The 22,859-nt window shown below is 41.3% G+C and overlaps 2 protein-coding genes and 1 long non-coding RNA gene across 6 annotated transcripts in view; 1 reads left to right on the top strand and 2 right to left on the bottom strand.

The window, feature by feature from the left end:
- Nucleotides 1–22,859, top strand: part of lrba (LPS responsive beige-like anchor protein) — a 238,092-nt gene that overhangs the window by 127,913 nt on the left and 87,320 nt on the right. For all 4 annotated transcript variants that reach the window (XM_049572340.1, XM_049572341.1, XM_049572339.1 and 1 more), the window contains exons 37-39: nucleotides 12,795–12,919; nucleotides 17,579–17,722; nucleotides 19,404–19,540. In XM_049572340.1, coding sequence (XP_049428297.1) covers nucleotides 12,795–12,919; nucleotides 17,579–17,722; nucleotides 19,404–19,540 — 406 coding nt within the window. The remainder of the gene's footprint in view (nucleotides 1–12,794; nucleotides 12,920–17,578; nucleotides 17,723–19,403; nucleotides 19,541–22,859) is intronic.
- LOC125886276 (uncharacterized) overlaps nucleotides 1–22,859 on the bottom strand; it is a 69,787-nt gene that overhangs the window by 39,895 nt on the left and 7,033 nt on the right. The window lies entirely within an intron of this gene.
- On the bottom strand, nucleotides 20,740–22,630 carry mab21l2 (mab-21-like 2). Its single transcript, XM_049572345.1, has one exon. The coding sequence runs from the start codon at nucleotides 22,203–22,205 to the stop codon at nucleotides 21,126–21,128; it is 1,080 nt and encodes a 359-aa protein (XP_049428302.1). The 5' UTR covers nucleotides 22,206–22,630; the 3' UTR covers nucleotides 20,740–21,125.

Here is a 22,859-nt window from a genome sequence, read left to right as displayed (position 1 = left end):
CATGTCAAGCTGTGACAATATTTTAAAAAGCTCTAATTAATTAATTTGATTTGACATGAATCACAGCACTACATAATAATTCCCTTTGTGATCTGTCTCCCCTCTCTGAATTCAGAGGTTTTTGTGGGTCCATAAATGCAGCACAGGTGGAGGATCAGTCAGAACTGATAAGATCAGAGGTAGCAGAGGTAAAAGCAAACTTTCTGTTGCTGCCATTAGACCCAGCAATGGACCACTGGTTTCATCGAAAGTGGCTTGAAAAGACAGTAGTCAACACTTCAATGAGAGCTGTAGTGTTCTAATTTTTACATGAATTAAGGCAGTGGTTCCCAACTGATGGGTCGCAGTCCAAAAGTTGGTCACCGGCCCATTCTGAATGGACCAAAAGTGACTCGCAAACATGTCAAGTTTGTAAAAAACACACTATATATTTTGAAGTACAGAGCACAGAGCTTTTATTTTGAAGTGCTGTTTCCTGCTGTATAGTGACTAATAGACAGCTACTTGACAGAGGCAGCAAACAAGCTTGATGACATGGCCAAACGCAAGTATGATGCTGAATATATTCAACTGTGTGGTCCTTGAACTAATGACTAAGGAGAAGTCTGGTTCCCGTGGCTAGACCAGTTGGGAACCACTGAATTAAGGGAAGGTTAAAGGAGCAGTGTGTACCTTAGCTCTCACCCGTCTTTCCAAGTATGTCAAAAAAACTACGGCAGCCTTCAGACAACGAAAAATGATCCACTCCCCATGTAGATATAAAGGGCTCAGTCTCAGTCTGAGCTAACGAAAACACAACATTAAATTCAATTTCTACTAATAGATCCCCATAAATCCTACTGTTACTGTTCTTGGCACTCTGCTGCTCTGTCTGTGTCCAGAGTACGCTCTGTGCTCCAAGAGTGAGGTGCTCTGAATAACCAAACGGTAAACATGTTCCAACAGTGCACCTCATGAACAGTCCAGCTCCAAAAATAGAAAACCAATATGTGGAGGCAAATGATGATATTGTGGTGGGCCTCGACAGATAACTGAATGTGCCGGACACCCTGGATGGAATAATTGGGTTTTTCTGTTTATTAGTTAATCAACCATGTAACTGCAGCTTTACTGCTCATTGTCCTGTAGTCCTAATGGGCCTTGTCCCAATCCATGAGCCTCCTCTTCTGGACTGCAACTGTATCAACCTCCCAAGTATCCATTAGTTAAGCTCAGAACATACCAGGGAGTTTTGCTTACCACTTTGAGGACGTTCATGTTCACATAGCTTTTTTTTTTTTTTTTTAAATAAATAATTGCATGAGAAACAGCGGCAGCCCGATTCATCTCTCCTTGTATGCTTTCGTTCCAGACTTAAATCACAATTATGATACATAATACTGAATGTAATGCATGTGTTAAAGCCGAGGTCTGCACAATGTCTACGCTGCCTTGCGTGCATGTTTTATGGACACGCTGTACATTACGGCCGCGCTGTTGCTGTGCATGCAGAGCTGAAAAAGGAAATGGGACTCCAGCACGTCAATGGAGATTATAACCATAGGAAACAAGAACATAACTGTTTAGAGTACACTGACTCTCGGAAATGCGTGACACGAGAGGGGCAGGAAGACCGACAGAGAGAGGGAGAGGGGAAATGGATGGAGCGGAGGATGAGAGAGAGATATTTGTTACTGAAGCATCAAAAGTTAAGATGGAGACAAAGACAAGACAGGGACATTTTTTTCCCACATCCTTTCCTCTATAGCTGCAGTATACACCAAACCATAGTGCTGAGTGATTGCACAAATGTGTATGTAAAAGGTTGAGAGCGTGTCTTGTTTGCTGGATGGAAAACTCTGCAGCTGCTGACTTATCTGACCATCAGATTGCCTTTGTTGTATTTGGGAATAGAATAAACACTGCAGCTGGATTCTTTCCTGATTCGGATTTATACAGCAGATTTTCCAATTGGATTCATTTCTGCTATCCACGTTTCTACATGGGAATTAATTATTATTTATATTCTAATCTTTGTAGCGTATCCTTTTGTTTCTAATCAAATTTTACAGTAAAAAAAATCACTTAAATGAAATCAGGATGGCTGTTAAATCACGTCTGAGGCAGATAATCTCTAAAGAGAACCCTTCTTTACATTGAAAAAACGTCCATCACTTTGTACAATATTTAACTGGTCATTTATAACTGATAATAGCTTTTGGTTTGCTTATAAATACTTGCAGTCTAAACACAAACATGACCTGATGTGCTGAGCAGTGGCAGCTGTAGCAGTCCGCAGCTCCCGTCTCATCCCAGGCAGAGACAGTTGTTTCCTTTAGTCCAGGTCCCGACTACTTCAAAACCAATTAGCTGGTGGCTCAAGTTTTGGTCATCCATCTGCCTCGATACAGTCATAAACATGTAGCATAAACATACTGCATGAAGCAATGCGAGCTTGCCCTCAGTTACGTTCATCTTTCTGTAAACGAGACTCTTTGTATCACGCAGGGATCTTCAGCACCAGAGTCCTTAAACGGGTTTAACGCGAAACCCTCCACCTCATTAATCATGCGCCGTGACATGTGTCTGGGACAGAAAAGTTGTGACGGGAGACAAAAAAGGATGTTCCTTAAATCTCTGGGGAGACTGTTGGAGTTTGACAGGCTCGCGTTCCATCAGTTACATAAAATAACGTGCCACGAATGGCCCTACCGTGCAGTCTGGCTCATGGATATGAATTAGAATATAGCCTTAATGATAACATTTACCTCCACTGTATATACAGTACAGTGGCTGGGGCTGTAAGGAACAGTAACAAAGTGTCATGGTGGAACATATTAACAGCTGATGATGTCCATATGTTAGCATGGTTAAGTGTTGCCGTGTAGACCAGGACTCAAAAAATTACACTCAGTGGATCATTTAAAATGACAAGAAAAAGGCGAGTGGTTCAGTAAAATCTGGTGCTTTTAATCATTGTTGTGGAAATGATGAAATTATTTTTTTCATTATTTATAGATTTAGTTTTGACGCCACCTTTCATGTTCCAAATCCCAAATGTTGTCTCTGGCTGGTGATATCACGTCCAACCCCTCTCACATTTTATTTGAATACGATCAGCTTTCACAGAAGATTTAGAGTCCCACAGGCCAGATTGAACAGGGCGAGGAACTCTTTTGTCTCTCAGTCTGTCAAACTGTTTAATCAGAGTTTGGTGTAAGTAGCCACAGTGCATCTGGGTCGAACACTGAATGTAATGGGGAATAATTAATTTGTTCCGTGATGTCTGATGAGACATGTAGAGTTTGTAGTGTGGTATTGTTTTGTTAAATTTTGTATTCATTTGTATAGATCTGATAGATCTGGTCAAGTTTCTTGTAGAAGGTGGAAATTTCAACCATTTATCTAACTTTTAGCTATTGTTTTAAGTGTGTGTGTGTCATCATGGCCAAATGTCGTACAATTGATACTAGTTGTAGCAGAAACTACCACAAAAGGCCCTCTGAGTATTTTAGCAGGTGTCTGTCTGTCTGAGGACGTATTTTTGTCAACGCAATAACTTTGAAACAATGCAAGATGCAGTAACGAAACTTTAAGTGTGCAGTTAAGATTGAAATAAAACGCTAGTTCGAAATTGGGTGTGGTCTGAGCAAGGGAGCAAAAGTAGAGGGTGTAGGAAGTGGATGTAAGAAACAATTCACGCCCCTGGCCAACGTTGGCTTGAAGTTGTGGATTGCTGTATCGTGGCTGGAGTGATCTCATCACAAAATGGTCTCTAGTTCATCTGAAACTTAGAGAATTTTCCCACATAGCTTCAACCATAGCTGCTGCTCCATTGCTATGGTCTCTCCTACTTTTCTTTAGAAAATAAAACCTTATTTCAAAGTGTCAGCATAGATAGTATGGTATCAGAAGAAGCATCAGAAGCACGCACATACAGATGAAGCATTAAGAAAACAAAATGAAAAGCAGTGCCAAACAGAAAAAGACAACAACATCAAAATAATTCTAATACTTGGGGGAAGGTTGCCAGAGACACCCAATACCAAAACTCTGGTATGCTAAGAAATACAGCGGCGATAGGCTTGAACACCATTATATGACTTCATTTGATAGGGACTTTAATTTGAGATTTTTTCATATGTGAAAGTCCAGCACTTCAGCTTTAAGATCAGCCATACATCAGTTTAAAATATAGCAATATTTGCAAACACAAATATGTAAAATACATTTTTTATCTGATACATTTTTTTGCTCTCGAGACTTTCCACGTAGCCTTAACATCTGCAGAAGTGCCTCAGATGTACCCTTTGAATCACTGCGTCAAAGTACTGACTATATGCACAGTGACAGGTTGCTGTAGTGTGTCACCAAAACTGAAGGTTAGAATCGACAAGAGCTTTTCAGTTTAACCAATTTGCCCTAAACCATTTACATCTCTCAGACCCGCTTCCTCGTATTTTTGCACCATCAGTATTGTTCATCCTCCTAGCAGCTCAGAGATGTAATGGAATCCTTGTTATGAAGAATGAAAGAGGGCCGCCATCCCAGAAAGACCAATTACACCATCCTACCTCCCTGCCTCGCTGCGCACAGCCCAGTGTGACTCTGTAGCAACTCTCAGATTTATGAGCTTCATATACCCTTAAGAAAGTATATGGCCTTGGTGGAGCAAGGTCATGATAAAAGGGTGCTGATCAATATCTGAATGAAAAGCCATTTGGGAAGTTTTTAGGGCTTTTTTTCCCCTCCTTTCTCCCCGGGTGCAATATCTGCAGAGTATCGATTGTCCGGGGCCAGTAGTTAGTCAAAGGCTATCTCCTTTGACTAACCCCTTTGCAGCGTGTCAGCCCCCCCTCCCTCGTCCTCGTGATAGATTGGTATGCTTCCAGCCACTGTAATTACACCATGGTACCAGCAGGTCATTTATTTTGCTACTTTCACCATTTGCCAAAAAATTGCCTTTATCTTTAGAATTCAGCTCTTTCTTGTGCAACTAAAGCAGGGAAAAAAGGGACACATAAAACACCAGCGTCCCCGCTGACGAGAGAGGAAGACTGAGGATCATCCTGTAGTCTCGTAGATCTTCAGCTTGTATTTTTGCCGTAGATTTACTTTACACCGACCCCCATCCTTGTGTCTGGGTTCAAGTTCAGCATCACCCTAAGAGGATCAAACCAGGAGAGCTCAACGTGTAAGATTTGTGATGTTAAGAGCTGATATTAATGATGATGGAGGGACAGATTTATTCAATCTGCAGGGAGTTTGTGTAACAGCAGTTGCAACTCATAACAATTTATAGATAAACACACTCGACAGAGGAAAGGTTTTGGGAACAGAAAACAGAATTAGAATAAGAACCAAAAGCAGATTTCACAATGTTTTCTATATTCCTGCAGAAAATCTAATTATACTATAAGCAGAGTAAAACAAACAATATGATCATATGAAAAATCCTGGCTCTAAGGAACAGTATGATGTCTGATGTTCATGAGCTGTGAAGCCGTATTAAACTAAACAAAACTCCCAATATGAGCAACCTAATAAATCACTGAAAAAGACTGTATTTAAAATTCAAAACAGATTTTGTCAGAGGCGATGCTTTTTGTTTCCCTTATATTTCTTCTGTTCGATAACACGAGTCACTTTCTCCAATGAAGAAGAGATAACTACATGGCCATTATAGTTAGTCAGACTTCTGTTCATATGATTGTCTCAATCACCTTGCAGTGGAATTGCTGCACTTGACACACACGCCTACACACACACACACACACACACACACACACTGTGCTGTAAGTGCTGTATAATGGGCACGGCCGTATGATGGAGAGAGGGGAGGAGGTGCTCATGAATAGCAGACAGCCTCGCTTGATGAGATTGCCGAGCCTTGCTGTCCTGCTGAAGCAGAAGCAGGACGCATAACACAACAATGTAGAGAGTTTAAGGGAGATTGTTTATCCTTTAATAAAGTATTAGTAAACTCCTTAGTTAACAAGATAGATCAGCTAACTTTGTTGTCATTTTTGTGTTGTTTCAGAATCAAAAACTAAGCTGGAATTTATGATGTTTTGCTTTTTAAATAGTTTAAAATCATGTCCTTCAAACTACTTTTTTGTGTGTGAGTTTTTATGCAAGACGTCTTTCTGGTTTTGGCGTTTTAGGTGTAAACGTGGTTTCGTGTGTGTCGTAAATGTGAACTTTAAGATGAAAATTAAAAAGAAAACCCTCTTTAGACTCTCAATCTCTGCTGACCTTGAGCTTTTCCACTGTGTTTTTCTTTTGGGGTGCGCTGGAAACGTTGGGTTCATATTTGTCATACCATTCAAGATCAGCTCTGAAAGCTAGAGGTCAGAAGATTATTACAATAGGCCAGTAATGGCAGAATTATGCAACTCCGGTCCAGTGGATGCCCTCATTACCTCGCAGTAGTGGTGATAAATGGCCTTAAATGCATGTTGTCAAAATCACAGGAAAAATGTGACCCTTCATCAAAAATACAGATGGTACCACTTCAGCCATGGAGCAGGGAAGTCTGTGTGTACTATTTATTCTGTAGTTGATGCTTAGATAATTTTGATGAGGCCAGCCGTGACGTTATTTTAACATTAAACGATAAAATTAAGCACAACATTTTTCATTTGATTGGAAAAAGCTTTTTTCCACAACATGTTCTCCTGTCTTTGGTCAATATTTACTGCCACACTAAACACAACACTTTCCCTTTTACCTCCCATGAAATCTGATATAATTAGTGTGTAATTGTCTGGCTTTTTGTTGGTGAATTTACACTGAGTGTAATTGCTGCTAATTGGAAGCTGCGCACTAAGCCGGTGGTAATTAGGGCTCGATTTGCATTATTTCATTTGGCTGCACTGTATTGTGGGGAGTCTGAAGCCTTTGCCTCCCACCCATGGGAGTACTTTGATCCTCACAAGCCGGTGATGTTGCAGAGATGCAATATCAGTGCCTCTTTTTTTTTTTCTTTTTTTTTTCCAGATCACTTTTTGAAAGCTGTTGGATAAATTGGAGTTAATTGGGAGGAGTGGTAGGTTCTTATGTTGTATTGGTAATGAGCGTGTGTGCACTCTTGTGTGTTCGCAGCAAATACAGTGAAAAGGGAGTTAACAAGAATGTGATCAAAGCAAAGGATGTGGGTGTACATGGACTTTGTTTCAGTGTGAGTGAATTTCTTGGCTCACATGTAAGCTAAGATTTGTTTATTTTTTCTCTCTAATCAAGTGCATACTCTTTTATTAAATAAGTTTTTACAAATGCTTCATCAAAGATCTTGTGCAGTGGTCCAGCAGGATATTTAAATTCATATGAACAAAAGACAAATTAAATGACTTGATCCTGTGATTGATAATAAGGACGGACAAAATTACACGTGGACTGTCATTTGAGGGGATGAGATGGAATCGTTGCTGGGTCTGTGACCCTAACATTACCTCTGGTGAATCTTGTAAACAACATTAGCTGAGGTGAATTAACATACACACATGTAGATGGTCTCCTGTAAACCTCATCGGAGCGGGAAGGATAAGCATTAATGCACATGTAGAAAATCACTTCACGGCAAGACTTAATCATGCCAAACAATTTCAGCGGAAAGGTATTTGGTCCTGTTTCATTTTAATTTGAGTCTGGAGATATCATCGAGGTGATCGCTGCCACCGTTTGACAAAGAGCCAGCGCTCAAGCAACCAGTCCTCAACATGACAAATCCTCAATCTACTCCCGCTCTCCCGTTTCTTCTAAACACATGGTTTATGCAAATCAAAGCAAAATGATCTTGGGGATAGCAGCAATGTTTGAGCAATTTGAGGCCTGCCAATAGGGACTGGCATTAATATAGAATAAGCAAGGAGAGAAATCTCTTCTGCATATGCAGGTCTCATTGACTGTACCCAAATTAATTTAGCAGAAAGGTTATGAATGACTGTTTGTGCCCAAGTGCAGGCGCTTGCGGTGATATATGAAACCATATTCGCGCCGCATGTCCTGCTTGCTATGATAAAGGTCATGTTATCATTTACATAATATCAAATGCTTTGACGATAAGCCCGCGCAAAAATATGTAATATTTTCTTTACATCTCCATATTCACCAGAGGTAAATTCTAACGTTCCCTAAAAGCTGAATTAACATGAAATAACATAAAATAACCAAGAAGGAAATTGGATTATTTTCTTGTTCTAATATCAGTTTAAAAGCAAAAGAAACTTTTTAAATCTGGAAATGGTTTAAAAAAAAAAAAAGCTGTGATGCTTCTCTCTGGACGACCCTGTCTGATTGAATCTTGATGGATGGCAGTCATTTGTCCTTGTCAGCAGACAAACAGTGGCGCCGTAGAAATAGCAGTGCTATCAAACTTTCAGGAGCTGCAGGGAGAATCTATTAACATGTTTAAACTGGCCATTTGATCATCCCAATAACGTGTGATGATTAATAGAGGTGACTTGGAACGTGGATTGGGATTGTTTATTTTAGGGTTTCTTAATGCTAGATTAATATTGTATTTAGGATGGAATTAAACCTTATTACCTCCCTAGGGAAATTGGATTGGTGCAGCAGGAAACTATAAGAGTCAATACAACAAAAGACATAAACGTATAAATCTTAAAATAGTAACAATGGCATTTTGGCAACCATCTGAATTACAGGGCTGGGTAGTATATCCATATTTTATGTTATGATGAGACTAGATACCGTCTTAGATTTTGGATAATATCGTTAAGTGGGTTCTTTTCCTAGTTTTTAAGGCTGCATTACAGTTAAGTGATGTAATTTTCTGAACCTACCAGACTGCTCTAGCTCTTCTATTTTTTGCCTTTACCCACTTAGTCATTAAATCCACATTACTGATTATTATTGATTAAAATTCTCATTGTGAAAGCCTACAATGCTGTCGCAATATATATTGTCAAATACATAGTGATGTTTGGTTCTCCATATCCCCCAGCCCTACTGTATGATAGACTTTGTATTGATTAGTATTTTAAAATGCCAGTTAGGGTCAAATAATGAGATTCAAGTCATCAGCTGACGTATTAATCTGGCATTTATACGTTCTTGTAAATAATTGTGCGTCTTGCTTGGTATTTGGGTGAGCAGCACCCATGTGTCAGACTATAGTTTACTGTAGAGGACATGGTTAATGTAGTTCACTTGGCCCTCCACTTTTCTGAAGGCTGTTTTGCCAAATAAGCATTTCATTAATCCCGACCCAGCTCTCATACTGAGCACTCCTCACAATTAAACCATTTGTTTAGTATGTCACCTCGCCATGCCAGATCTACTTGGACGCCCGCTCTGTTTGGATGTAAATGGACAATTTAGTAGCACAATTGAGATCTTAAAGAGCCCACCAGTAAAGTATCTCCTTGCAAGAGTGTTGATGGTTTGTGTTGAGTTTATTAAATTGAAGGCATAACTGTTTTGTTAACTGGTTAGGGAGAACAAGCATCAGGGCCACATAAAAGCCGAAACTTGAGCTTCCCCATTCGTCCTCTGTGTTGGTAAACTTCCTCAAATTTACTGCTTCGGAGTCCTGAAGAGCATCCAAAAGATGTTTAAAAAAGAAAGAGAAAAAAGACGGTAATTACTATTTACTACCTCACATAAAACTCTTCCGGACTCTGTTTCATCAGTAGTCAATGTGGTCTACATTAGAAAGGCTTGGTATGGCTCAACAAATTCTCTTTAGTACACACAGACTCAGAGCTCCCACATGTAAGGCGTGCAGTGTTATATATTTAAATTTTGCCCAGATTTTTAGGGAACACACACTCCATCTGTCAGATTGTCTCTCCTCCACTTTCATCATCAGACAACAGTCACTTCAGGCTTAACGAGCCGGCCTTCCAGACACCTTTTATGACCGAACTAATTACTAATTACACAAGTGGTTGGCGTGAGCCACAGCACAACGTTGGCCCTTTGTTATTTTAATTGTTGTTATTTTGAAGAATGGTGCTTCAGTAAATTCTGCCAAGGATGCCCTAGGAGGATGGATGAGCCCTGAATAATTTATCATCTTTGTGGAAACACACTCAGTGTGTGGTATGGGGGTTGCAAAGTGCCGTACATCTCCATTCTTGTTACAGCGGCGCTCTCATTGGCGATTGATGACGAGGTATCTTTCATCGTGCGTCCACCTCCTCTAGCACCCCATCATTAGGACTTCCATTGTCGCCTGTTCATGGAGCGCCGGATGAATATGACTGGCAGAGGTGGTCCCCCTCATGCTTTGACTAATTACACCAGCCAATGGTTCCCCTCCTGATGGATTAATGTGCATTGTGTGAATCAGACAAACCCCCCCATCTTCCGCGAGATGAGAGACGAGTGCGTCCTGATCCTGAGCTGTGTGCCGTGCACAACCTTGATAATTATTTTCATAGATGAATACCATTGCAGGCAGAATGATGAAGTGGCCATTTGCGTTCAGAGACTATCACATGCAAACACGGAGCGGGGTCTTTGTCACTGGCGAGAAATCTGGTCCTGCACAGACCTGAGTCCCTTGTGTCTTTCCAAGTTGCACTCTGCACACACACACACACACACACACACGCACACACGCACGCTCTGAATATACAAAAATTTCCATTTATGCTTTTTTATTGGGTGCCTGCGAGTACGTTAGTCTATGCACCAAACCGATATCCTGCAATTTATTAATAAACTTTAACCTCCCAACGTTGGCGATGTTGTGTATGACATTAGCATCAAAGTACGAGAACACTATGGTCTCGAACTTTATTTGAATGGCCTCCACTTTGCCCTTTTTATTTGGCTTCTTGACCCGGAAATGGGCTAGTAGTATACAGCTGCCATTTATTTATTTATTTATGTTTTAACACATTAGCATTTGTTCGGTACTCTGTATTGACTGATAAGCAAGTGTGGGTATTGGAATCCATATAGGGAAGGGAAAAAATGGTATTGGAGCATTTCTAATTTTTGATAAATCTTCCAAACATTACTTTTCGTTTCGCATTTCTACTCCATGGCTGTCCTCTTTGCACCGAGTCAAATGCACTCTGCAGAGTTCTTCACATCCAGACTTAAGTTATGTGCAGCAGCCACTCTCCACTCGTCATCCAGCCTTTTGAGATTTCTTTTTTTTTGTCCAGATAAATCACATAATCAATGGTTTTCATTAGCCAGGGCATACAGTGTTTTAAAGGGACCCGCTTGGAAATTGTATTTATTTTCTTGCGTAAAGCTCCTTTCCCTTTTAGAGGCCCCTGTGTGATCATTGGTGTTGGACTGAAGATTTGTGAGGAGCCCCCGGCCAGAGCAGCGTTCAAGAGTAGATCACATAAAGTATGCCGGGGTTCTCCCGTCATAGCTTATGCCACTGAAACCATAAACTGTGTCGTCCTACACCTTCACAGGATACGCCACAGCCACTTATGAATAACCTGGTCATGGTTGTGTTTTTATTAGTTTGGAAATATTTTGTATCCTTTAAACACTGGTGACACTGATTTTTTTTGCCTTTTACTGGTTTTATTCTTCTCAGAAAAGGTCAGCCTGTGGAATATAAAACCATTTTGCGCCTATATGGTTTGTAGGTATCTAAATTTACCGTATGTTTCATGAGAGCAGATCCTCATGGTCTTATTTTCACTTTTCACACAGCCCAGCAGAATTAATGAGACTTATAGTATTTCACAGAACCGTGGTAAATTTTTGCAGTGGGTTTAGGAACATGTAACAGTGAACAAAAAACACACCTGAACTAACTACAGGACAAGCCTAGACTAGGGTTTTTATATTTCCTATAAGTGTTTTTCTCACAAGAATATTTAGTACAAGTGAAAAGACCATTTGACTTGAGTCAGACAGTCAGGATTTAGTCTCACGGAAGACTCAAGTGCATGTTGTTTTTTCCCTCCCCACCTGAGTTGTTAATCATTAACACATGAGCTGTTTTTACATTTTAAAAAAGTGGATTTTCGTGCCGCCTAATTGACACACGAACAGCGATGTTTTGTACAAAAAAAGTTCTTTAAATTAAAAAACCCTTTAAACTGGAAAAGAAACAATTGCTCGTGTAATGAGAAAAATGATTTTCTTACGCTTTATCATGCCTCCGAGCCATGGGTAATGAATATTTTAGATTATGTTTTAATTAAATCACTTTCAAAAATAGAAGTGATATTTCACTACAGACAGGTACACAGTGTATATGCACAATGCTATGTGGCAGAGACTCCTCATTAAAAGTTAACACTTTCTTTTCCTTGAGAGCAGGATGATTTAGTGACCAGGCCCAGTAAAGGGAGATGTGAATTGGAAAGAAAAATGGGTGCTGTAGACATTGATTAATATTGGTAATGCTATCCACCCCCCTCCTCTGTGTTTGTAATGGCCTTCTCCTTATCCTGCTAGCCATGAGTCCTGACAAGAGGTATCCTGCTGGGCTTGAAATGAGCCTAGAATGGAAGCACGTGCCACAGAAGTGTGTGGAAAATGATCACGCTGTCATTTGCTCATTCCACTGTGATGTACTTGGTGCTCAGTTCACCTTCTCAACAAGAGAGGAGGAGGAAAAGAAAGCAAAATACAGGGAACACCTTATCCTCTGCCATGGGGATACTGTCATTGTCAAGCACAATGATTTGAGGGCTAAGCTTGTGTCTAAGTGAACGTTTTTAAAGAGTGATTTGGAGGGTTAAAAAAAAACACCAAACACAATGCTGGCTTTATGTACGCTCGCTCGGACCGAGTGCTAATGCTGGGCTGCTATACCATGCTGGCTGGTAATTGCTAACACATGTGCTACCTCTGTCTCGCTACAGCCGGCCGAGGGAGTTCTGGCGCCTGGACTACTGGGAGGACGATTTAAGGCGGCGACGTCGCTTCATCAGGAACCCCTCCGGATCCACTCACTCCGAGGCCACGCTCAAAGCCGCGGCCGAGCACGGTCAGTCCCCTCCACAGAGTCCCTTCCTGCTGTTTGCTCTCCCTTTCCTCCTCACTTGGTGGTAGCACCAGGTACAAGGTAGTAAAAATTAGTCTTCCCGTTGCAATAAAAGATTTATTGCACCACAAGACACAATAAAATAGCACCCTCATTTGAATTTCACAAAGGTAATTTCATACCCTGCCTCCTATTATGCAAAGCTGGACTGATAATCACCCTGAGCGTTAGCATGCTGTACTCAGAAATTCAGTTTGAGTGGCTGTGAATGAGATGAAATGTGAAATTTTGTTCATCCTTCTTTCCTCGCTGCATAACAGTGGCTGATATCAGTGGTAAGTATCATTCATGCTCCCTATTCTACTTTGTTCCCCTATTCAGGGGTCATTTTGGGATTTATGTCTTTGATGCAATCCTTTGCAGGATAATTAGATTAGAGGTAAACATTGTAAAATATAAAACCATTGTGGGCGAAATTAAATGTGTCTTAAGGTGTATAATTATGGTGAATTTATTGATTTATTGTTCAATATTGTTAGACAGTAATAAGTTGTATTGGTACTTCAGATTAAATATTATGCCAGTGAAACGCAAATTGCAGTCCACCAAACATTTTCATTGGAGAAAGAGTCCACATTGTGCTTGGAGCCTCTTAATATGTGGGGAAATTTAATGTGGTTTGGAAAACTTTGTTAATACTCTGCTATTACCCAAAGTACAGAGTTAGAGTCCTTAAAACTAACAGCACTGATTATTTTTTTCTTTAGTATTTTAAAAGTTCAGATCACTTGTTCATTTTTTCTGTGCACTTTTCTATAAAGACAGATGCTGATTTTCAATAAACCACGCCCGAGAACAGCTTAACAATCCCAGCAGTCACTTATAACCCCAGTATCTAAATGTCACATGTCCCAGCATTAACACCAGGAGCTGCATTTCTCTCCTAGAGTGCATGCAAGCCCTCATCTCTGCACAAAAAAAATCCAGCACACACCAGGGTTCGCAATCACCGTCATGCTGAACCTACATTTACTAGCTCAATCAGTTACTCTCTCCAACAAAGGTCCATTTCTGGACCAAAAGTGTCCTCAGTGTGTCACCTGCAAAAGCCCTCTTAAACGTGACATCACTCCCAAAGACAAATGGCAGGTGTGACAGGAGTCAATATGAGTGTGATCTGAAAGCAATAAGCGTTGGGGATCCCAGGATCCTGGGAGACTTGTGGTCCGCCGTAATGGCTGCAGTGTGGAGGCAGCTGGAGACCCAGGCCAGCTGCTCGCCGTTTCTCCTGCAGCAAGCCTCCGAATTTTACTTTGTTTCCATCTTAATTCCTCCTTGTTTTCCCTTCAGCTAGTTCATGACAGAAAACAGACACATCACTCATGCTCCGTCACTGACTTCACCTAGCCGATGAGAACGTGTTGAAGGCGTTCCGTGAGTCGGTCATTTAGGTATTTGATCTGGTATTCGATTTTGTTCAGAACTGTTTCAGCTGATGTGCTGCATATATTCCTCAGCGGGGGGAGAAAAAAAAGACAAATTCCTGCAAACAACATTTGGTTTCAAAGTCAAGTCTGTGTAAAAATAGCCAGCAGCCAGTTGTGGCAAGGGTATGCTACCTCAAGAGAGTATACTGCCCGGCTGGCTGGAGTATGGGAATATATCATTAAAATAACTCTTTGACATTGAAGCCTGACGGCATCCATTTTCTGATGTAACCTTTCGTCTTGTTTTAGTCGACCCGACATTTGTTACGGAAGTGCAGCTCAAGATGAGAATGCAGGGCTGAGTTTTCAAACGGAGCACAAAGGTCATATCTGGCTGTAATTATATTCATCAGATGCAGAGGGGAAAATGCAGTCTCACCCCCTAAGAAAATATTTAGTGTGAGATCAAGCCTGAATTTAGCCTAATTTTCTTGCTACTTGCGGCTGCACTTTTCAAATCTCACGCTTGATCATAAAATTAGAAGCAATGGAAAATATTTAGCATTTTTCACTGAGTGATCTAAAGTGTTATTTCTCATTTGTAAGAAGAGGGAATGTCTTTTCATTTAAACATGGAGAAAAATCTCTGAGTTTCTGTGTTCAGGTTATGGACAACTGTTATCATTCATACCGCGCCAAGATGATTTCCACAGGAGAGTGTGCGACTGCCAGTAGGCTTGAGTAGGCTGTTATGTATTTATGCCTGGAAAGAACCATCTTTTCTGCGGGATTGATTTGGTCTGGTCTGGGGCCCGTGTACCAGAGGTGGCAGAGTAAATACCTGAAGACTAATGTCTCTGTTCTGGTAATCAATACTCGCCTCATGACCACACACTCCTGGCTATGCTCCCGTTAAAAACAAATTTGTTAATTTTGACAATTTAATTGCTGTGACCATGCATGCCTTGAGTTGTATAAGCAGGTAGTTGAACCTCTCAGTCGGGGAAATGGGGTCTCGGAAAAAAGTGTAACCTGTTGGGATTTATGCACGTTTCTGCTCCCTGTGTGATGAGTGATGAGGTTGAAGTGCCCCTGCGAGATTTTTTTTGTTAATGTGGCACGCCTGCTCTTTGCATAGACTGTTTATCATTGTAATCTTTTTAAATCAGGCTTTAATTTAAATGACAACTTATAAAAAAGTTAATGATTGTTGTGAGTTTGCACCTACATTTTTAAATTTATTTTATTAATTAGCAGGGCTTTAAGTTAACACTTTTAATTTGAGTTAAGTCATACACACACTGATAGTTAAAGTCCAACTGATAAAAGTTTAACATTGGGATTGCACACACACACACACACACACACACACACACACACACACACACACACACACACACATGCATAACACCACCAAAACCTCACAGTTGTCAAATTAAAAGAGGAAAAAAATAAACAGTATTGACTTCAAGACCAGAGTAAATGAGAAGTTAGCATGTAGCCTGTCACTGACACGCACATTTCTTCAATCTGTGACATCACTCTGGTCAAAATAGTCTCCCTCCCTGTTCTGATTGACTCAGCCAAACAACACACTGGCTGGTCAGTACTTTTTGTTGCACTTACTTAAGTGTATATTATATTGAGGAACTATTAATAACTTGAGCTTGGGGGTAACAGAAGGAGCATGGATCAGCCTAGTCACGAGGTTCAGTTGCATCAGACTGTGTTTGTGAAGCTTCACACTGTATGTTAGCAGTGCAGCTTGTTTACAGTGAAATGCAAAGAAGTTCAAATCCATGTGTTTTTTAAGCTCATGTTAAGTCTCCTGTCCACTTGCTTGGTGTGAATACAATGGCATGTGGTACGTATTAGAGGAGCTGGTAGTAATTTCAGTGCTGCTAACTAAAGAATCCTCCAGGGAGGCTTAATTACAGGAAGACCATTCTAAATATCAGTGAGCTGCATATTTTCCATGACAAGAGATTTTTTATCCCAGCTCTTGTAGCCTTTTCAAAGTACGCAGCCCCATGACGCGGTTGTGCATTTTAAGGAAGTGCAATTGATCTCCCCTCAGGTGATGATGAAAACTAAACTATGTGTTTAGCGTCTAACTGGATTAAAAGTGTGTTCGTACCTGAACGCTGGATTAGAAAACAGAAGCAGCAAAAGGCTCTCGCTATATTGCCAGCTATGTTTACAAAGCGGGAGGACTTGCCAGCCAAGTCTTTGTGCTGTGGAGTTGTGTCTGCGGATCTTTACCATGCACCACTGGGGAATGCAGGGCTCTGTAAATGTTTGCAGATTACCATTTTTCTTAAATAATCCATTTGGAACCTCAAAGTCATGTTGAGTTGAAATCAAATCGGGCAGTGAGCAACCCTCATTTTGTTTTAAATGTGTTTGAATATATATTTTATGTGAATTGGTGTCTTGTTTTATGTTTAAGGTCAAAATGAATTTAAGGTTATCATGTCAGCCTTTTGTCTGCCTGGGTTTGCTCGTTGTTTTCAGTTTGTCTGCCTGCACGTTGCGCTGCAAGCCTGAAAATGCAACACTAGTCAGCATTGCTCCTAACTGATGAATCAGAGGTAAACAACAGTGCTAATCAATTTTATAAATGGTTTTACTAGAGGATAAACACACTATACTTTACAAAAAAATTTTCTTTCTCTTGGCAAAATGAAGTTCAAACCCACCTTTGGAGGCTGCCAGAATGTTTTACAAAATTAATAAGCTAAGTTACTTTACTAAGTAGCCTTAAATTGATGTGCTTTATATGGAGAGTGGTGAGTGAATGCAGCTCTGAAAATGAATTTGTAAATTACGCTTAAATTCAGATTGTTTGCTTTTATTTGTACCCCTATAACTATAGCCTAAAGCAGTGGGAAATAAAGCTAATAGCTTGTATCAGAGCACCAGCATCTTATTACTCAATCCAAAAATAACTTTTCCCCTGTCATTGTTTACTGTCTGTAATATTTGCTTATAATTGCTTTTTTTTTGTCTTTATGGAGAGAGGATGTCTAAGTCGATATGTTTGATTTGAGTTAAAAATTAAATCTACTCAAACGTGATCACTGCAACTCTGAAATCTACCAATCTCCTCACTGAGATAAAGTTAAACAGGTTTATTGTGTTACGAAATAAAATCTAACTCCATGCACAACACTGTCTGTGACCTGTAACGTACTGAAGGCAAAATAAAAAAAAGCCCCCTTTTCCCTCCCTCCAGCGTCCGAGGAGGATATTCTCAAAGGCAAGCAGTCTATCAGGAGTCAGGCTCTGGGAAATCAAAACTCGGAGAGTGAGACATCACTTGACGGAGACGATGACACTCTGTCATCCTTAGAGGAGAAGGACCTGGAGAACTTAACAGGTAAAGAAACGGCTCATCCTCCTCACCTCTCAGTCATTCCCACCCCCTCCCTGCCCTGCTGTGTTTGTCCTGCAGCTCATTTTCATATTGCACAGTATCCTACATATACTCTGTTTGCAGCACTGAATAGTGAGTTATAAGGCACTTTGTCTTGTCTATATCACCCATATGATTTCACTGTTTTCCCCATATGATGTTGCTGTTTTGCTCTGATATCACAGCTTGTTTTTGCATCAATAATGTGAACATGAAAACAGGCTTTTAATTAAAGCTTTAACCTGCATTATAACTCTGTAAACCTCTTTCATTATGGCACCACTATCCTAGGAGAGCACTGGTGCAAACACTGTATTTTCAGTTTCCTGTCTACCACTGGAGGTCTGCTTCACAAACACACACACAGGCCTGAGTAGCAACTCTCTAAACATTTTTTTTTTTTTATCCAGCAGTAGCCGAGTTTATCCCAGGATACTGCTCACACTGAAATGGGACATTATCTGATTGAGGGAAAAGCAGCATCGCTTAAATAAAACCTCCCCCTGCGTGAGCCTGATCAGCACAGCCTTATATGACATTCACCTCACGATGTTGTCAGTCTTGTTGCTGCGATTTAAAGAATACTAATTAAATATCATATAGTCCGCTAATCGGATTGCGGTGTAATCCTCATTTTTATGTGCAGTGACAGCGTTCAGCAGACTAAGCTGCATTAATGGGGCTCAGAGTGCTATTAAAATAACGCAACTGGAGGACAATAGGATTAAACGTTGGATCCTGTCTAATAAAGTGATGTGTATACTGTGAGAACAGAGGCAGAGGTTTCAGCTTCTCCTCTTAAACAGCTGTCTGCTTCAGGTGTAATTGAATGTCTTTGACTGAATGGAACAAAAAGAAACCAGTGTTATTTCAGCCCACGGATAACATGTCAGTACTCACGGGGTTCACGAGAGGCAAAGGAATGAATATCTGTCTGTTTATTCCATCCGTTTGCACCGGAGTGCGGCTGCTCAGGGAAATCAAACCGGCCTCCGAGCCTCCTCTCTCCGCAGCGCAACATCTGCAAATACAATGCCTCATATGCGCAGAGCCGGGCACAGCTCACACCCACAGCTCCCCTGAGCCCGGCTCTCATTGTCATACAGGCATAAATTAAGATTGATGAGAGATTAAACAGAGCTTCACCCAGCAGCCCGCAATCAATTGGGTCTGACTGACAGTCGAGTTTTGACAATTATCTCTCTAAGTTTGCCACTTTTTAATCATTTATTTTAGTGCGGGTGTTTTATTTTGGCGCATGCGGTGCGCAGCTTATGAATGTATTATAGATGATCAATTGCAGGAGGAAAACTATAGATAGTGTTTAACGTAGCCGAAGCCTCCTAATTTAAATATACTTTAACTGTGGTGCAACATATTTTCATAAAAACATAATTCTGCGGAGAAATAGTCTCAACTTTTAAAATAGACGCAAATTATCATTAGCTTTGACGTGTTTATCTTCACCACCTGCACCACTAAGGCCCAAACTTTGTTTCTAAGCAGCCACCATGTCACTGCAATCCCTTATTGAGTTTTATATGTTTACCTTCACTGCGTAAAACCAGCGCAGGCCTATATTCCCTCCACCTGGAGAGAAGGACACTCTGCATGTCTCTCTGACCGACATGTGTCTGTCCTCCAGGCCCTGTAAACTTGAGCACCAGTGCTCAGCTGGTGGCTCCGGCCGCGGTGGTGAAAGGCACCCTGTCCATCACCGCCTCCGAGCTCTACTTCGAGGTGGATGAGGAAGACCCGGGCTTCAAGGCCATCGATCCAAAGGTAAGACACTCGAGCTCCATTTGATTTTGATTTGACTGAATTTAAAATTGTCACCTTATCGCAGCAATGCTCGCGTTCGTATATATAATACATGTTCATATCCTTAATATCTGCAAGTGTGTAATTTTCAAATGAGCAGAAACGGAATTAATAGCGAGTTTCCAACTTTATCTAAACACCTGATAATGTGTCGAAGAAGATATCCATGTCTTGTCAGTGTCTTAAAATAAATTTTAAATATGAATATATTTATATTAAGAAAAATATAATTTGCCGCATGCTGTCATTTTTTGGAAACGAGTCTGTCATTTTTCCTCATAAATATTTTTTTAAGTAAATTAAACACCACGACAGCGTTTTATAGTTTAGTGGTGATAATAAATGAAATGTTTTTGTAATAAATAATAATCTAGCTGTCTTTATAGGTAGAACACAGCAACATATGGACCAGACCAGCAGCATTTTTTTGTCATGGCAAACAGATTTTTTTTTTAAAATTAATAAATTGCACATGAATGTAGTACTCTGATTAAAAAGTAATAAACAATAAATTTTAGGCTGATAATCCCAGTCGCACTGTGATAGTACTAACTCCATGTTCAGTGCAGAGGACTGCTGACCCACAGGTGGTTGTGTTTGCTCACTTTAACAATCCAGAAAATTATCGCATTTGCTTTTAAATGTGCAGCTGTGTCTTTAAATTTGTCCATTTTAATAATGCCCGCATTTATTTGGATGTGATTTTTATATGAGGATCCATGGATATAAACATGACAGTAAAGGTGTCATAGAAGCTTCTTTATCTAAAATCAGCCGCATTACACAGATTAAGGTTTGGGGTTTTGCTGCAGGCCCTGTGCTCCTGCTGCTGCTGTTCAAACACAGAGATGCTCCCAGGCCTATATATTAACATGAGACCGCTGATTTACATTCATTCGAAAATCCTTTAGAGCCTGTGACGCACTGTAAAAATAACTTATGGCCTGAAGTCGGCTGTGCACATTCCTTCTTTTAAATTTAGCAATTTTTTTTCCCCTTTTATAGTTTCCAGTGTTGAGCACAGGTCATCTTTGTGTGGTCAAAGTGAATAATTAAATGATTCTTCTTATCAGATAATAGGAAAAATAAAAAGCAAGAAATTTGCCTGTCACATCAGCTGTCAAAACACGTCAAGACACGAGGTCAAGTTGTAATTTAATTTGCAACATTTTTATTAACATTTCTTTCTTTTTTTTTTAAAGTCACATAATGAAAAAAATTGAACTTGGCACGCTACATTTTTATTCTTTCACTTAACGATTTTGTGCATATATTTAAATAAAAGTTTCTTCACTTTGTGAAAACATTTAAAGAAGACAACTAAAAGTTATTACATTTATCTGAAAATGTACCTTCACTTTCTCTCATGGCAGTGGCCCAATTGCTCCATTTTAAAAGGGTTTTTTGTTGTTTGCTCGCTGCGTTATTTTGTCACTGATTATTTTTTTAATTTTCACATTGCTTGGAGAATCAGTTGCAGAATCATCTTTGTCCTTCTCTGAAGTTTTATCCCAAAAGTCTCTCGGCTCTGTCTCGACAAATCACTTTATAGTTTGTCCAAACTTTTAGCATTGGTGAGGATTTCCCTCGCTAGTCTCCACGTCTGCTTAGCAGCAGCCTCCAGGGCTGAGTGAGGCTTTCCCTGAAACAAGTCCAAGTTTGGCAAGAAGTAGTGGGGACATCTGCGGCACTGCAGACAGGATATGAGCTGCAGCAGGATGCCATTCAGTCGGTCTCCGAGGCAAGACTCGTCCCAGTCGGTCTCTCTCGGGTGTTTCTCGCACTCGTACAGCAGCAGGGTCTTCATGTGGTAGTTGTTGAGCGGCTGTCCCGGTAGCTCCAGGTGACGGTCCCTCAGAGTCTTCAGCACGGACAGACACTTCTTCCTGCAGCCGGCCATGAGCAGCCTGTTCTCGGCCTCGCTGAACTGCAGGACCCAGGCGTCGCTCTCTGCAGAGCTCTGCTTCCCCGTTAAGGAGTAGCACTCTTTGGAGAGGAGGTTAAACCCCTCGGCTTTCACTTCTGCTACCCGGTTAGGACCAGGCCAGGGGATGTGGGGCATGGGCCACTGAGCTGCACTTCTAGGCCAAATCCCAGTGCACTTGAACGCGGGGGTGATCTGCACCACATACCTCTCCCTGATCCGTAGTTTGACCTCGCTGGTGTCCGCCACCATCTTTACCACGTCGCGGTAGCTGCATTTATCCACGGCCTGTGCCACCAGAGTCTGAAACCTGGAGCGGATCTTCCTGGCCGATAAGTAGCCCGAGGCGGTGATGAACTCGACCCACAGCGACATGCTCCTTTTGCGGCCGTCACTCAGCTTCAGCACCGCGCAGCCAGGCAAGGAGCCGTCATCCACAAAGTTGAACACCCCCATTTGGTTGAGGTACAGCACCACCTCAAACTCATTGGGGGAGATGACCTCCATCCCCTCATAGCGCGCATCTATCTCACTGAGGGAGCTGATAAACCGGGGCTCCTGCACCTCCACCTCCTTCAGGACATCCGACACCACTTTACAAACCTCCCTTATAGTCTTCGCAATGGCCGCTTTGCGCGCTTGGCATCTCTCGTTGTAATATTTGTTAAGCTGGTAAACCAGCTTTGCCTGCGTCGCAATCATGTTTGGGCAGAGGTCCGGGCTGTACACCGGAGAGTCGCAGTAAGCTGACGGATCCAATGCTTACCGGTAAAGCCAGAGGCAAATGCTTCCCCGTGCAGGAAAAGTGTGTAATCAAAGTTTTTTTTTTTTTTTTTGCTTTTAGCAGCGGATGGACGTCAGTGTGAGGAGGAGGAAACGGATAGGGATGCAACGTATTAGCCTGCTAAATATCAGTCCAACTCAAGAGCACTTCCAGCAGCGCTAGGTAGATTCATATTCAGGTTGTGTGGGTCACCGTCCGTGTCCTGGGCTGCAGACGCTTAAGGCTAAAAACATGGTCTGTGGCCACTCATCTCCTCTCGCTGCTATCCTCTCCTCTCTCTCTGCGCCCCCCGCTCACTTTTCGTCCACACTCAGCTGTGAGCTGGACTTGTGTAGTTTATGAATGGTTCCTTTAGCAAGAGTGAAAGGGGTCGGGCTTCTCTTCCTGCAATCATGTGCGGAGCTGTCAGTGCGCACAGCCAATCAGAGCAGAAGAGCTCCAGTCCGCCTCAGCAGCGCCGGGGCGCGCGGAGCTGTCCGCTGCTCCCCAACTCGACACAGGCAAACACAAACCTTCAGGTTTATACGCTCAGATTCCAGTGTATACTCTCTATGCCGGCAGTAAAACACTTT

Source organism: Epinephelus fuscoguttatus, linkage group LG3, assembly GCF_011397635.1.
Source record: "Epinephelus fuscoguttatus linkage group LG3, E.fuscoguttatus.final_Chr_v1".
In the NCBI taxonomy this organism is placed as follows: Eukaryota; Metazoa; Chordata; class Actinopteri; order Perciformes; family Serranidae; genus Epinephelus; species Epinephelus fuscoguttatus.
Note: the sequence above shows the minus strand (reverse complement) of the source record. Positions and strands in the feature narration are given on the sequence as shown.

Bases quoted from the DNA above. Each gene is read 5' to 3' on its own strand.
- mab21l2 (XM_049572345.1), bottom strand. From the start codon at position 22,205: ATGATTGCGACGCAGGCAAAGCTGGTTTACCAGCTTAACAAATATTAC.